This window comes from Carcharodon carcharias, chromosome 34 (assembly GCF_017639515.1).
Source record: "Carcharodon carcharias isolate sCarCar2 chromosome 34, sCarCar2.pri, whole genome shotgun sequence".
NCBI classification, from domain to species: Eukaryota; Metazoa; Chordata; class Chondrichthyes; order Lamniformes; family Lamnidae; genus Carcharodon; species Carcharodon carcharias.
The window spans coordinates 5,845,569-5,860,442 of record NC_054500.1 but is presented as its reverse complement, the minus strand read 5'-3'; the positions used below and the strand labels follow the sequence as shown (position 1 = coordinate 5,860,442).

Sequence of the window (14,874 nt, the reverse complement as noted above, 5' to 3'; positions counted from 1 at the left end):
ATTTGGTTATCTCCACCTATCACTGGCCCTCTATCCAGCTCTACCTGTCCCACCCAGCCCCCCTTAAACCAGCTTATATTTCACCTCTTATCTATTTTTCCTTAGTTCTGTTGAAGAGTCATTCGGACTCGTTAACTGTATTCCTTTCCGCAGATGCTGCCAGACCTGCTGAGTTTTTCCAGGTATTTTTATTTTTGTTATGTCACAAGATTTCACTTTCTAACAAAACAAAGTTTATTGTATATAAAAGAATTAAACAAAGCAAACATGATTCAGTTAATACTATGGCTTCTTAACTACATTATGCACTCAGGTTTACTTCTTACTTCCCTCAAGAATTCTCTTACAAGAAACATCAGCCTTAATTATTTACTTATGTAGGGCCCACCCATAAGTATGCCACAGTGCTTTGGTGAATTCTGCTCAGCTCCAGCTATTATCAGAAGAAAAACGTTAATTTACCCCCTTTCGACTGTGGAAGCCTCTGTCCCTAGTTCTGGTCACCTTTCAATACTTGCACGCTAATTGAGCTGATTACTTTATTTTGCAGTAAGTCACTATGAGGATGACTGAAGATTCTCCCACAAGCTTCAAACTAGGCAATTTTCCAGGTCCTGTTCCCTCACAAGATTCAAACTGAGATTAAACTTCACCTGCATTCCTCACACTCAACTATAACATCAGCTCTTTACTCTGCTTACAGGGCTGGTCTGTCTAACTGTCACTAACTTCTCTGTGAGCTGCAAATTGTAACAGGTTCAAACTGCAACTCTGAAACCCCCATCAATGCCTTTTCCAACTCTAGTTTTGACTATTGCAATGCATTCTTGACAGCCTTCCACATTCTATCTCAGCCAGCATCCAGATAACTTGAAACCAGAGAACCTCCCTAAGCTCCACCCATCTGCATAACAACATAGCTGCTCTTGGCTGTCCTCAAACTGACTTTAGATTAAGTATCCCTCATTTACAATTTGCTCTTTGAAATGATGACATAAATGGGTTTTGCAACCTTTCAGGGTTTACTGAATGTTTTTAAACTGATTTGCCGTTAGTACGAGCTTTGCAGATATCATGTCTCCGGATCTCTAGCTAAGTAAGCCCACCTGCTGTGTTATAGATTTCTTCTCTCTCCTATTCTGACTTTATTAAACAAATATGGGTCTCCTTTTGAGCTGTCAATCCCCAAAGCCCAGAATTGTAATTACCCTATCTTTCTAGCTGAGAACCTCTTAACGCAACATGGCCACAATCTTTTAAGTGTAATAGGCTCCAAGTTTGCTTTAATTGCATTTGCCCATTTCCACAATTAAATATTTAATCCCTAAAACTAAAAATTATATTCTAGAACACGTGAGCCATGAACTAGATGTTTACGACACTGGTAATTATCTTAATTCAGTTTGTAGGGCCTTGTATGCAAATTGGCTGCCAAATTTCCTGTCTTACAATAGGGATTACACTTCATTGACTTCATCATAAAAGGCACTATACAAGTGCAAGTTCTTTTGGAGATTGTTTCAGAGATATCCATAACGCACTGTCCAACTCCACAACAGCCTCAGCTCAGCTCCTGCTGAAACCCCCATCCATGCCTTTTCCATCTCTAGGTTTGACTATTGCAATGCATTCTTGATAGCCTTCCACATTCTACCTTCTTGACATTCAAAACTCTGTTGCATGTGTCCTCACTCGCACCAAATCCTCTTTACCCATCATCCCTTTGCTCGCTGACCTGCATTGGCTCCCGGCTAAACAACTCTTTAAAAACTCCAATAATTAATTTTAAACCCTTCCATGGCCCCTCTTCATCCCTGTAATGTACTCATGCCGTATGACCTCCTGGATATCTGTGGTTCTTCAATTCTGGCCAATTTAATTGCTCCATCATGGTGGCTGTGCCTTTAGCTGCTGAATCCCTAATTGCTGGAATTCCCTCCTTAAATCTCTCCACCTCTTTCTCTCTTTGTTTCTCTCTCTCTTACACACTCACTTACGCTTTTTGTCTCCCTCTGCACCCCACCCGGCCCAGTCTGCCTTGTCTTGCCCCGCCCCCTCATTTAAGATGCCCCGTAAGACTTACCTTGTTGAACAAGCTTTTGGTCACCTGACCTGATATCTCCTTAGATTGCTCAAGTGCTAACATTCGTTAAACGCTCTTGTGAAGTGCCCCGGGGCATTTTTTGTTAAAAGTGCTGTATAAGTACAAGTTGTTGGTATCTCTAGACCTGCCTTTTCTAACGAAAGTCTGTCTGAAACATTTTGAGTAGAATTAGCCAAGGGACGGCACTAAGCTCTTTTGCTTTCTGTTCCCCAACCCCAGGAAGAACAACAGCGAATAACTGATCGATCACAGCAGAAGTCTTCTGGCCTCTCCCTTGGATCCTTGACTAGCAAACTATGGCAAAGGTCCAAACCGCAGTAACTCAAGCCTGACTTCCAGTCCCACCCTCCTGCTCTATTACAGAGCTACCGAAAGTAGTCTGGCCCACTGCTCCGAGCTGGAGTGAGCAATGGTGTTTTCACCCTGAGGCTGTGCATACAGGGAAAGCTGTCCCCGGATGGAGTCCAGTTAAATTCCGTACTCTCCTTTCCCTTTGTCTGGCAGGGTTAGATATGGAAGACAACACAGGGATGGAATACTGGTGATTATAGCCCATTACAAGTCCTGATATTGGCTGCCATTTTAGATGTACCGACACGATTTGAATGCCAAGGAAAAGTCACTGTTGATCCACTTCATTAGCTTGTCATGTGTTTTAGTTCATTGAAGGAATAGGCTTTTTAAAACTGCCATTTTTTTTTTTACGAGCCAGCAGTTCAATGGTGGTTACACTGGGGTGGGGGGGAATCCAATTGTCTTATCATTGTGACTGTAAACAGTACTAAATGTACCAACTATTAAATCTGCACACAGGTTTTTATACAGTGCCTGCAAAATGGAGTCTACCAAAATTTAGCTTTCCTTTTCCTTGTACAATCAATACAATTTCACATCTGTAACATTCTGTAAATGATGTGCATATGAAACAGAATGTAGTTCAGTGAGGTGTTAAATAAAATTATGAAGACGAACAGCAAGAAATTTCAAATTCCACATAAATTTCATGGCAGTTGAAACCAGCGCAGAAGTGTCTGTGGAACCTATTCCATGTTTGTAACTGTACCGTGTTGTTTTGGACAGTCCCAATCTTGCTGTGTTTAAAGTTGTTATAGCATGCAATGCCTATGCTTATTTACACTGAACAATGGGTCCATATGTTTTGCATGTGTTGTATGGGCTACTGAACCTTATCAATGAATTTTCAAAAGCATAAATTTTAAGGGGTATCAACTTGCCCTACTTAACATTTAATTCCTTTCTTACTCCCTATTCAGGATTGCCAATATTGCATACCCTTAGTCCCCAGTGAGGAGATCAGACAGGTGGCCTCTAAGTTTCTGAAGGCACCGTCCACATGTACACTGATAAAAAGAAGCTTGTTTGAAGATTTAAACAAGTGTTTTGGGGTGGATAAGGAAGAAAGAAGTGGGCTTTGGTGAAGAACTATTTGTGTTGTTTTTCATATTTTCAAACGTTAACCGCAGCAAAACTATTTCCTCTGGTGGGGGGATCCAGAACAGTGGGTTGTGGGGCTGGGCATATTTTTAAAATCAGGGCCACTCCATTCAGAAGTGAGATCAGAAAACACTTTTCACACACGTGGTCGTGGAAATCTGGAACACTCCACCCAAAATGCTGTGGATTCTGGCGGTCAGGACAGAGATGATTGTTTGTTCGTTTGGAGGATACGGAAAATCAACAGGCAAATGAAGTTGGTGTGCAGATTAGCGATGGTCTAATTGAATGGTGGAGCAGGCCCGAAAGGCTGAACTCCTGGTCTTCATAATGTGTGTATGATGTTGTATTAAATCTCTGCTTTAATCTAATTGAAGATGCAATTGAGGATCAAATTTATTTTTTTGAGTAAAATGAAGTCAAAATTATACTACTGAGTGGAGGAAAGGCTTATGATTGGTGGAGAAGTGCAACTTAAAGCCCATTACAATCTTAGGAATTGTACATGGCTCCTGCAGCACTTGAGAGTTGGTCTTTAGATGCTAATGTAACTTGCTCCAGTGGATCTTTAAAGCTATTCATTAATTAGTATAGGAAGAGGTCTGGGGTAACTCGCTCTTCGTTCACTCATTCCTCTGATGGTTGAGATTGCAAGTGCATAATTAGGATGTAATAATGTAAATTAGTAGAATGCCATCAGCGTGCTATGCCCCTAGTCCTCCCCTTATATAGAATTTACAGCACAGAAACAGTCCCAGCTGGCCTGTGCCAGTGTTTAATCTCCACATGAGCCTCTCCCTGCTCTTTATAAGAACATTAGAAGTAGGAGCAGGAGTAGGCCATTCAGCCCCTCAAGTCCACTCTGCCATTCAGTGAGGTCATGGCTGATCTTCTATCTCAACATCATTTTCCTGCACTATCTCTCTATCCCTCGATGTTTTTAATATCTAGAGACCTATCGATCTTAGCCGTGAACATATTCAATGACTGAGCCCCCACGGCTCCCTGGGGCAGAGAATTCCAAAGATTCACCACCCTCTGAGTGAAGAAATACCTTCTCATCGCAGTCCTAAATGATGATCTGCTTATTCTGAGAATGTGTCCATTGGTTCTAGAACCCCCACCTCCACCTAGAGGAAACATCCTTCCTATATCTACCCTGTCAAGCCCTGTAAGAAGTTTGTGTTTGAATGAGATCCCCTTTTATTCTTCTAAATCTCACCCTATCACTACATATACTTCTGTTCCTTTCTGCTTGTACTTATTCATCTTCCCATTTAAATGCTTCTGGGCAATTCACATCAGTCGTTCCATGTGGTAGTGAGTTTTCTGTCCTCAATATTTTAATGGGTAAGCAGTCAGGAGTAGTGTATTTGCATCATTTCAAAGGTCCCATTTGATTTCTTTTGGACGTCTCCTTTCTGGTCATTGGTGTGTGAATCTCCCAGCTCTGGCAACGATCCACTACTTTGTACAATCTGGCAGCCTAAACACTAAGTGTTATTAGCCTCTTAGATAAAATGCCTTCTCACAGTCTAATCCTGATGCTTTCCACACTCCTGTATTTACCAGTGATGTTCACTAAAGCACATTCAAGGCCAAGTTACTTTGCTGAATTGTTTTTTCTTTTATCCTAACTACCCATGCAGTTGAACTGATTTGTAGTACTGCTGTGCCTGAGGTCAACAACCCAGTGAAGACTGGGGATTAAACTCTTCCGAACCTATGTACCTCAGTACCATTCCACATTTGGTAGCTACAGCATCAATTATGTGTTCTACAAATTTTCTTTCCTCTTCTCCCAATATCACACAATGCATAGTGTGGGGTGCAGGCTGGTATGAGATCCTTCCAGTCCATATGGCACAGTGCCCTGGTGGAAAGTGGAGCTAAAAGAGTAAGTCAGTGGGTGTTGCTTTTTATGTATGTTTTGTTTTTGCAGTGATACATACCACTTGCCAATAGTCGATCATATTGATGACTCTTGCTACCCTCAGGATATTTGTTTTTTTTATTCTTTCATGGGATGTGGGTGTTGCTGGCAAAACCAGCATTTGTTGCCCATCCCTAATTGCCCTTGAACTGAGTGGCTTTCTAGGCCATTTCAGAGGGCAGTTATGAGGGCCACAACATTGCTATGGGTCTGGAGTTGCATGTAGGCCAGAACGGGTAAGGTCGGCAGATTCCCTTCCCTGAAGGACATTAGTGAACCAGATGGGTTTTTACGACAATCAACAATGGCTTTATGATCACTAGTACTAAGACTAGCTTTTAATTTCAGATTTTATTAATTGAATTTAAATTCCACCAGCTGCCATGGTGGGATTTGAGCCCATGCCCTAGAGCATTAGCTTGGGCCTCTGGATTTCTAGTTCTGTGACACTACAACGCCACCATCTCCCCAAATGATACAGACCTCTGTTAACTGTTTTTACGAAGACAAACCCAACATGAAATTAAGCTACTTTGTAAATTTGAAGGTATTTGTTACCGAGCAATGGGTACCAGGATTATGAGTGGATGTTTCGATGCGGTTACTTGATTTCTTCTGTTTATGATAAACTGGTAAACGCTGTTTGACATGGAACCAGATGCCAAGTTCCGTTGCACTTTGAGCAGAATTATCTGACCTCCGTTGATGTCGATGCTGAGAAGGACATTGGGTGGGGACAACCTTTTACTGTTGCCACCCACCACACTCAGGTGTCTTGGGGCTTTCAGCCACTTATGTAGCTATATCCCATTATGGGTCAACACTTTTGAGGATGGGGGAAAACTACAAAGAATTAACTTCATTAGGCTCTACTCATAATTTTGGACTTTTTCAGTTTGGCTTAGCTGGTGACACTCTTTCCCCCACTCAGTATTGTGGACTCATGTCCCATTAAAACTTGAACAGAGCCTAGCAACTTTAGTGCAGTATGATGGAGCCCTGCGCTGTTGAAGATGCCATCTTCTAGATAAAGTAATTGCATGTGCAAATAAAAAAAATCCAACGTCAGTGTTCAAAGGTGATGAGGGAGTTCTCCTGGTGTTCTGGTCAACATTCCTGGTTATTCACTAGTTCCATGTTGTACTGTCCTAAGACAGGATGGTGCTATATCAATGCAAGTTTTTAACTAATAATGAGTGTGTCTTGTAATCATTTCCAGACAGCCATCATTATATAAAATCTAAGGACCCTTCTTACAAAATGTTGTTTGCACTAAATTTTAAAGTTCGCTCCTGTATCCAACAGTTTCCCAGTTGGCCGATCTAGCAATTGAAAATCTGGCTGAGTCCTGGAACAGGATTGCAATATGTGTCAACCTTATGAAAGAACATATTTTGCCGTCCTTATGTTATAGACTGCATTGCAAACTTTTTTTTTTAACCATTGTGTTAAACTTGCTGCAATGTTGTGCAATAAAACAGCCAGGTGCAGTATTTTAACAGAGGGATTAAGAAATTAGTTGTGATTCTCCCCATCAGAAAGAGGAAGATTACCGCACCTTCGTCTCATGTGCAGTATATTTCCACATCCAGCAGTCTCTTTCTGATGCCTTGTTGATGGCCGTCCCACATTGTAGCAGGAGTAGGTCATTTAGCCCTTTTTGCACTTGTTCCACTATTTGATTTGATCATGGTTGATTTATTAATTAGACCCCTTTACCCTTAATGCCTATAGCTAACAAAAAAATCTGTCTATCATAGTATTGAAATTTACAATTGACCCCCAATTTCCAATGACTAGAAACCGGACATCCATAAGGCACTGTTGGCTGGTAGAATTGTATTCATCACCATCTGTTACCTCATGGACTGGCATATCCCTCATTCTAGCATTGCCATCAAGCAAGGGCTGACCCTGGTTCAATGAGGAGTGTAGGTGAGCATACCAGAAAGACCACCAGGTGTAGCTTAAAATGAGGCCCTGGTCCATTGAGGCTACTGCACTGAAATGCTCGTGTGCTAAACAGTGGAAGCAGCACGCAATACTCACAGCTAAGCAATTTCACTACCAATGGATTAGATCAAAGCTCTGTAACCCTGCCACATGCAGTCATGAAAAATAAGACTTCATGAGCTTCCCGTCATCAATGATAGCAGAACCCAGCCCATGAGTGCAAAAGATGAGGCTGAAGCATTTGCAACCACCTTCAGCTGGAAGATCCATCATGGCCTCCTCCTAAGATCTCTGTAATCACCAGTATCAGCCTTAGGTCAATTTGATTCACTCGACGTGATATCAAGCAGGAGCGGAACACAGTGGATACAGCAAAGGCTATTGGTTCCAACATTCAGCTATAGTGTTTTAAGCTTTGCACTCCAGAACTAGTCTCACTGGTAGCTAAGCTGTTCCAGTACAGCTGCAACACTGGCAAACTGAAAAATTGCCCAGGTACATCTTGTCTGGAAAAAGCTGGATAAGTCCAATCTGGCCAATCATCAGCAAAGTAAAGAAAAGCTTTCAAGCAAAACATATCAACAACCTCACCGATGTTCAGTTTGGTTTTGCTGACAGTTTGGTTCCTGATGGACAAAGGAGCTGAATTTCCAGACGTGAGGTGAGAGTGATTCCTCTTAACATCAAGGCAGTATTTGAGTGAGTGTGGCATCAAGGAGCCCTAGTAAAAGTGAAGTCAATGGGAAATGGGGAAAACTCCACTGGTTAGAGTCACACGTAGCACAAAGAAAGACTGTTACTGGAGGGCAAACACAGCCCATAGGCATCACTGCAGCGTTTCCTCAGACCAGAAACTTAACTAGACCAGCCATATAAATACTGTGGCTACAAGAGCAGGTCAGAAGCTGGGAATTCTGTGATGAGTAACTCACCTCCTGATTCCCCAAAGCCTTTGCCTACAAGGCACAATTCAAGAGTGTGATGGAAAACTCCAATTGCCTGGATCAGTGTTGCTCTATCAGCATTCAAAAGTTTGACAACATCCAGGACAAAACAGGCCACTTGGTTGGCAACTCATCCACCAACTTAAACATTCACTTCCTCCCATCGCCGACACACAGTGGCAGCAGGGTGTACCATCTACAAGGTATACAGCAGCAACTTGCTGAGGCTCCTTTGACGGCACATTCCAAACTGTATCCTCTACAATCTAGAAGACCATGGCTACAGGTGCAAGTTCCCTTCCAAGTCGCACAACATCCTGATTTGCAAACATATCACCACTCTTTCACTGTCACTGGGTCAAAATCCTGGAACTTCCTAACAGCACTGTGGCTGTACCTGCACCACATGGACTGCACTTGTTCAAGAAGGTGGCTCACCACCACCTCAAGGGCAGTTAGGTATGCCCAACACCCATGAATAAAATTTCAAATAAAACAACATTTTTCACTGCCCTTTGAGTGAGTGTCAGGAAACTTATTTGAATGGAGGTCACCATAGTCGAGCCCATTGCCCAATATCCCCACTCATACATTTCCATCAGGAATCGCTGTATGGTGATCGGGAATCCTGACCATTTTTCCTCCTCCATCCAGGGGAACAAACCAGCAACTAACGCTCCTTTCACAGCTGCAGCACTGATCAACTAACTCAACACAGATGTCAAGCCTGGTACCTTCCTAATGGCTTAGCTCAAAAATGGAGCCTGCGGAAGTTTTAATTTTGCATTGGATTTTGCTTCCTGCCCCTCAGCCTGGGAACACTGAGGCCAAATGTAGACCTCCAAATGTCCAATTGAGATCTGTTTGCTCAGCTCAGAATGGAGTGTTGGATTTCCTAGCCCTTATGCCTTAGTGCAGCCCCCTGCAAGTCCTGTGTTTCGGTGCCACATATCAGTGAATTACTGGGTTGGAGGGTTCAAGATGACATCTTGTTTATCAGTCTGACAGCACAAGGTCATTCTATCTGATCTGTAAAATAGTAGATACAAAGAGCCTTTTATTATAAATCACATTTAGAACAAAACAAAGATATGCTGAGGGTTGGATGTGGTGAGGTGGAAGGAGGCTCATGTAGAGCGTTTACCCCAGTGTAGATCAGTCAGGCCAAATGACTTGGTGCTCGACAAGAACATGCCGAAGACCATCAGTGTAATTTCCATAGAAAAGGCAGGAATTATATTTACTGGTACAATAGATTCTGGAAGGATATTTACCCTGGCTTGTGTATCACAAACTAGGGATCACAGTCTCAGAATAAGGGTCACCCATTTAGAATTGAGATCAGAAGAAATCTCTTCATTCAAAAGTGTTGTGACCCATTGGAATCCCCGATCCCAGAGGGTTGTAATTGCTCAGCTGTTGAACATATTTAAGACAGCGATAGATTTTTGGATACTAAGGGAATTTTGAGACGTGGAAATAGTGCAGGTAGGTGGGATTGGGATGGGAGATCAGCTTAGGTCATATTGAATAACATAGGAGGTCTGAATGGACTCCTCCTGCTTTGTTATGTTCTTATCATTGTGGAAACATTTAGGAGCTGTTTTTTCTCTACTTTCCTAAGGATTGGATACTAACCACCTGCCACTCTGAGAACTGGCCATTGTTTGATTTGCAAGTTAAAAGCAAAATACTGCAGATGCTGGAAATCTAGAACAAAAACAAAAATACCTGGAAAAACTCAGCAGGTCTGACAGCATCTGCAGAGAGGAACACAGTTAACATTTTGGGGCCGAATGACTCTTCATCAGAACTAAGGAAAAATAGAAAAGAGGTGAAATATAAGCTGGTTTGGGGGGGCGGGGGGGCGGGTGTGGTGGTACAGGTAGAGCTGGATAGAGGGCCAGTGATAGGTGGACAAAAACAAAAATAAAAATACCTGGAAAAACTCAGCAGGTCTGGCAGCATCTGCAGTGAGGAACACAGTTAACGTTTCGAGTCCGTATGACTCTTCAACAGAACTTTATTTCAGTGATAGGTGGAGATTGCCAAAAGATGTCATAGTCAAAAGGATAAAGAGGTGTTGACAGTGGTGATATTAGCTAAGAAATGTGCTAATGGTGACATTAAGGGTAGAAAGCAGGATGAGCAAGGTACAGATAGCCCTAGTGGGGGTGGGGTGGGGCGAAGGGATCGAAATAGGTTAAAAGGTAGAGATAAAACAATGGATGGAAATACATTTAAAAATAATGGAAATAGGTGAGAAAAGAAAAGTGTTGGTCAATATAGATTATGCACCACAGGTAAGTCCATTGTTACCCTCCCTACGCATTGGAGGTCACTGGATAGCAATCAGGAGCAGGAGCCATTCAGAAATTCCTTCCTCTTTCTTCATAAAAAAACTGTAATTTATATAACACTTTGGATGTCTCAAAGTGCTTTACAGCCAATGAAGTACTTTTGAAGTGTAGCCACTGTTGTCATATCCAAAACGAAAGACACTGGGGAGAACTCCCCTGCTCTTCAAAATAATACCTTGGGATCTTTTACATTCACCCAAGCAGGCAGAAGGGACCTTAGTTTAATGTCTCATCTGAAAGATAGCACCTCCTACGGTGCAGCACTCCCTCATTAATGCGCTAGAGTTCCAGCCTTGATTTCGGTGCTGAAGCACTAAAGTGAGACTTAAACCCAGAACTTTGTAACCCAGAGAGCAAGAGAGAGGAGTGCTGGCAAGTGAGCTAAGCCGACTCATCCTGAGGCACTCGTTCACATGCTGCTGTCCTGGCTGCAATTGTGTAACTCGACACACAAGGTACAGAGCCTGGAATCTCACTGGTCCATAAGCTCGGTACTGCACTGACCTGTGGGAGCCCTTTGAATTTAAGCAAGTGACAGTCAATATGCAGAGTGTGATATTGTACACTTTGGATTTTGTCTTTCGCTTTTCACGGGCTGCGTTCTTTTTTGACGGTCGGAAAGGTGCAAGAAGCGAGCCCTTGGCGTATCCACCGAATGCTCCTGATCAAAACCGGCAGGTTTGTTTCTGGTTTATTCTTTTTCCACGCTCCCCCCTACACAAACGTGCACGCATTGTCCAAATCCACGAATGTGACCTTTCAGTGGAATTAACCACAACTTCACGATTCATTAGCAAAATAATTTCTGGCTGATTCCTGCTCCCTTCTTTCCACCACCCTCCCCGTGTCAGTGAAAACGTGATTAACTTCCATTTTCCAATAATTTTCCTATTGTCCATCAGGAGAAGGGGAGAGTGAGTTCTCCCTGTTTGACAGCTGGCCGGCAGGTGCACAGAGCTAACACACAAAAGGCAATTACTGCAGCATGTTGAGATAGAGAGATAAAACCACTTTTATAGATTTACTCTGCACAGACATTTTAACTAGCAGTTCAAATAAAAAAAATTATGAATGCAGAATGCCCCTTAGACAAGTCAAAACCTTTCTCTCTTTCGCTCCTCTACCCCTGCACAAACTTTGTTAAATTGAAATGCTGAGATTTACACAATCCCAGAACCAGTCTCTGCTTCAAAGGGCTTCAGCCCCTTTGAGCATATTGATTGGTTCACACGGTTGAGAGCACCGACTAAAAGTTTAGAAAATGGGGGAAATTCACATAATGCCCCTTTGCAGAAGCTCCAGTTAATCTGCCTGGTCTTTGTTAACCCAGCGTTTTGACCTGGTATGAAGTGAAAGCCACCTGTTTGATCCCTTGAATGAAACAAAATGGGTTTGTGTGTGATATGTTCTTTTAGGAACAGAAGTTGTGTGATCAACAAGTTGTTGGGCTGCCTCACCAATGGGAGACTCAATACTGGAGACTGCACTATAATCTTACCATAGTGAATCTGTTGTGTTTTCTTTTAAATGGAGATCAGGATAGACTTCTATCAGTGCAATATAAATCAGTCCAGTTCAGATACCTCCCTCCTCAGTCCCACATGTACTGACTTCTTTAACACTTTGTCCAGCATGATCTATTTATGCCACTGTATGCTGGGGGACAGGTCCTTGAGTGCCAGCTGCATCTTCCCAAGTGTGTGTTCTAGTGAGCACCAGATGTCTATTCGACTAAGTACAGCATCACTGCCAAACCCAATCCTATTATACAGCCCACACATGAGTTTCAGGTGGCAGTCGCTGCTGGACTGCTCGAGATCAAGAACAGGAAACCTACATTATTTTTCTCTCCCATAGCCGAGGTCTTCAGTAGCACTAGCAGCACTGTCAGCTCACTGAGTACAGATCACAGATTGGCCCTGACATCTCCACTGTGTAGAAGCAAAATACTGTAGATGTTGGAGTTCTGAAATAAAAACAGAAATTGCTGGCTTGGAAATTCCTGACTTGGAGACGTTCATTCACTGTCGCTGGGTCAAAATCCTGGAACTCCCTTCCTAACAGCACTGTGGGTGTACCTACACCACAAGGACTGCAGCGGTTCAAGAAGGCAGCTCATCACCACATTCCCAAGGGCAACTAGGGATGGGCAATAAATGCTGGCCCAGCCAGTGAAGCCCACATCCTGTGAATGGACTTTAAAAAAACTCAGCAGGTCTGGCAGCACCTGTGAAGAGAGAGAAACAGAGTTCATGTTTTGAGTCCGTATGACTCGTACATCCCTGAAGAAGTCATACAGACTCGAAACGTTAACTCTGTTTTTCTCTTCACTGCGTATCTGCACCAGCAATAGAGCCATGGATGAAGCGCCCATTTCAATTTGTTTTAAAGTCGAGAATGTGTTGCAACTAGCTAATCCTATCTGGTGATTTCTTCCTTTTCCCACAGTAGCTTCCCCTGTCAGCGTTAAGCTGTGTTTCAGTGGGTAACATCTTGTCTCTGAACCAGAAAATTGTTGGTACAGGCCCCCCCACCTGCCCCTCCCCCTCCCCCTTATGAGATTTATAGAGGCTGATACTCCAAGTGGACTACTGAGGGGGAGCTGCACTGTTGGAGGTGCTGTCTTTCAAAGGAATGTTAAACCAAGGCCCAATCTGCTCCCTCCAGTGGTCATGAAAGATTCTTTGCCACCATTTTGAAGAATGGGGGAGTTTCTCCAGGTCACCAGGCCAACCTTCCTCCCTCAGCCAACATTCACTAAAAAAGATTAGCTAGTCATTGTTGCATTGCTGTTGGTGGGATTTTTCTGTGTGCAAGTTGGTTGCCACTTTTCCTACATTACAGCAGAGACTACACTTCAAAAATACTTCATTAGGCATAAAGCACTTTACAAAGCCTTGTGCCCTGAAAGCGTCTCTAGAAATGTGAGTATTTTTAATCCCTTGAATTTATTCTGCTCTAATCTGTTTGAAAGACTGGGTGAAACGCCTGATAAACAACTTTGTAGACTCATTGAAAGGTCACAGACCTTTAACTCTGTCTCTCTCTCTGCACAGATGCTGCCAGACCTGCTGAGTATTTCTAGCACTTTCCTGTTTTGATTTCAGATTCCCAGCATCTACGGTAGTTTATATTTGTCGACTCTTTCTTCCCCTTTCCTTAGATGATTCAGCCTAAACAGGGACAACTGGCCGTAAGGAGAGCTGGTGTTTGGGGATGCCTAGTCGCTGTTGAAGAGGCGAGCTTTGAAGGTTGGCATTTGAAATTGGGAAGAGATGTGCTAAGGCAGCCTAACACTGATAGGGGACGTTATTGTGGGAAAAGGCTTAAGGACATTAGTTCCAGAATTCTGGAGCACAATCCCTGTGGGCTGTGATGCTGCATTTCATCATTATCGAAAACCTTTGCTAGTAAACCCAACTACATAGTGCATGGAAGAACTTGCATTCATGCCCTGTAGGGTTGCCAACTGTCATTAAATGTATTCCTGGAGGTTCCATCACTTGACTTGACCCCCACCTTCTTGAACCGCAGTAGCCCCCACAGAGCTGTTAGGGGGGGAGTGATTAAATGTATTCCTAGAGGTTCCATCACATGACTTGCCCCCACGCTCCAGCCATTAGTCGGCCAGCACGTCCATCCTTGTGATGTACGGCCTTCCTACGCCAATCGGAAAGTAAAAAGACTCATTACCCAATTGGATGATGCTTGACTGTCAGCCAAACCCCATATTCTTATATCTGGTAAAAAGAAATGGTCAAAGGAAGTGACAATAAAAAACCTTTCTGATGATTTCTCTCCAGGGTTGCACACAGCAGTGTCCTGGAGATTGATCTCCAATTCCTGGAGAGTCCAGACCAATCCTGGAGGGTTGGCAAACCTGTTTCCCGTCGTCTCAGAATGCCACAAAATGCTCTGCATCAACTTAACTACCTTTAAAGTGCCCTCAATTGTCGGCTAATATGACAGACAGTGTCTAAAGAAGGAGGATAAGTAAAACACTTGCATTTATATAGCGCCATTCATAACCTCAGGACATCCCAAAGCACTTTACAGCCAAGTGTAGCCGCTGCAGTAATGTAGGAAACATGGAAGCCACATGTACACAGCAAGATCCCATAAAGA

The 14,874-nt window shown here is 43.0% G+C and overlaps 1 protein-coding gene across 7 annotated transcripts in view; it reads left to right on the top strand.

The window, feature by feature from the left end:
• The window catches only part of timm50 (translocase of inner mitochondrial membrane 50 homolog (S. cerevisiae)), a 197,575-nt gene that overhangs the window by 135,341 nt on the left and 47,360 nt on the right, over positions 1–14,874 (top strand). For 3 of the 7 annotated variants that reach the window (XM_041179310.1, XM_041179315.1, XM_041179316.1), the window contains one exon: positions 13,913–14,140. In XM_041179310.1, the coding sequence (XP_041035244.1) occupies positions 13,913–14,125 (213 nt within the window). In that variant the 3' untranslated portion in view covers positions 14,126–14,140. Of the gene's footprint in view, positions 1–2,323; positions 3,082–3,378; positions 3,936–13,912; positions 14,141–14,874 lie in introns of those variants that run through there. The other 4 variants (XM_041179312.1, XM_041179311.1, XM_041179313.1 and 1 more) reach the window with 3 other exon arrangements.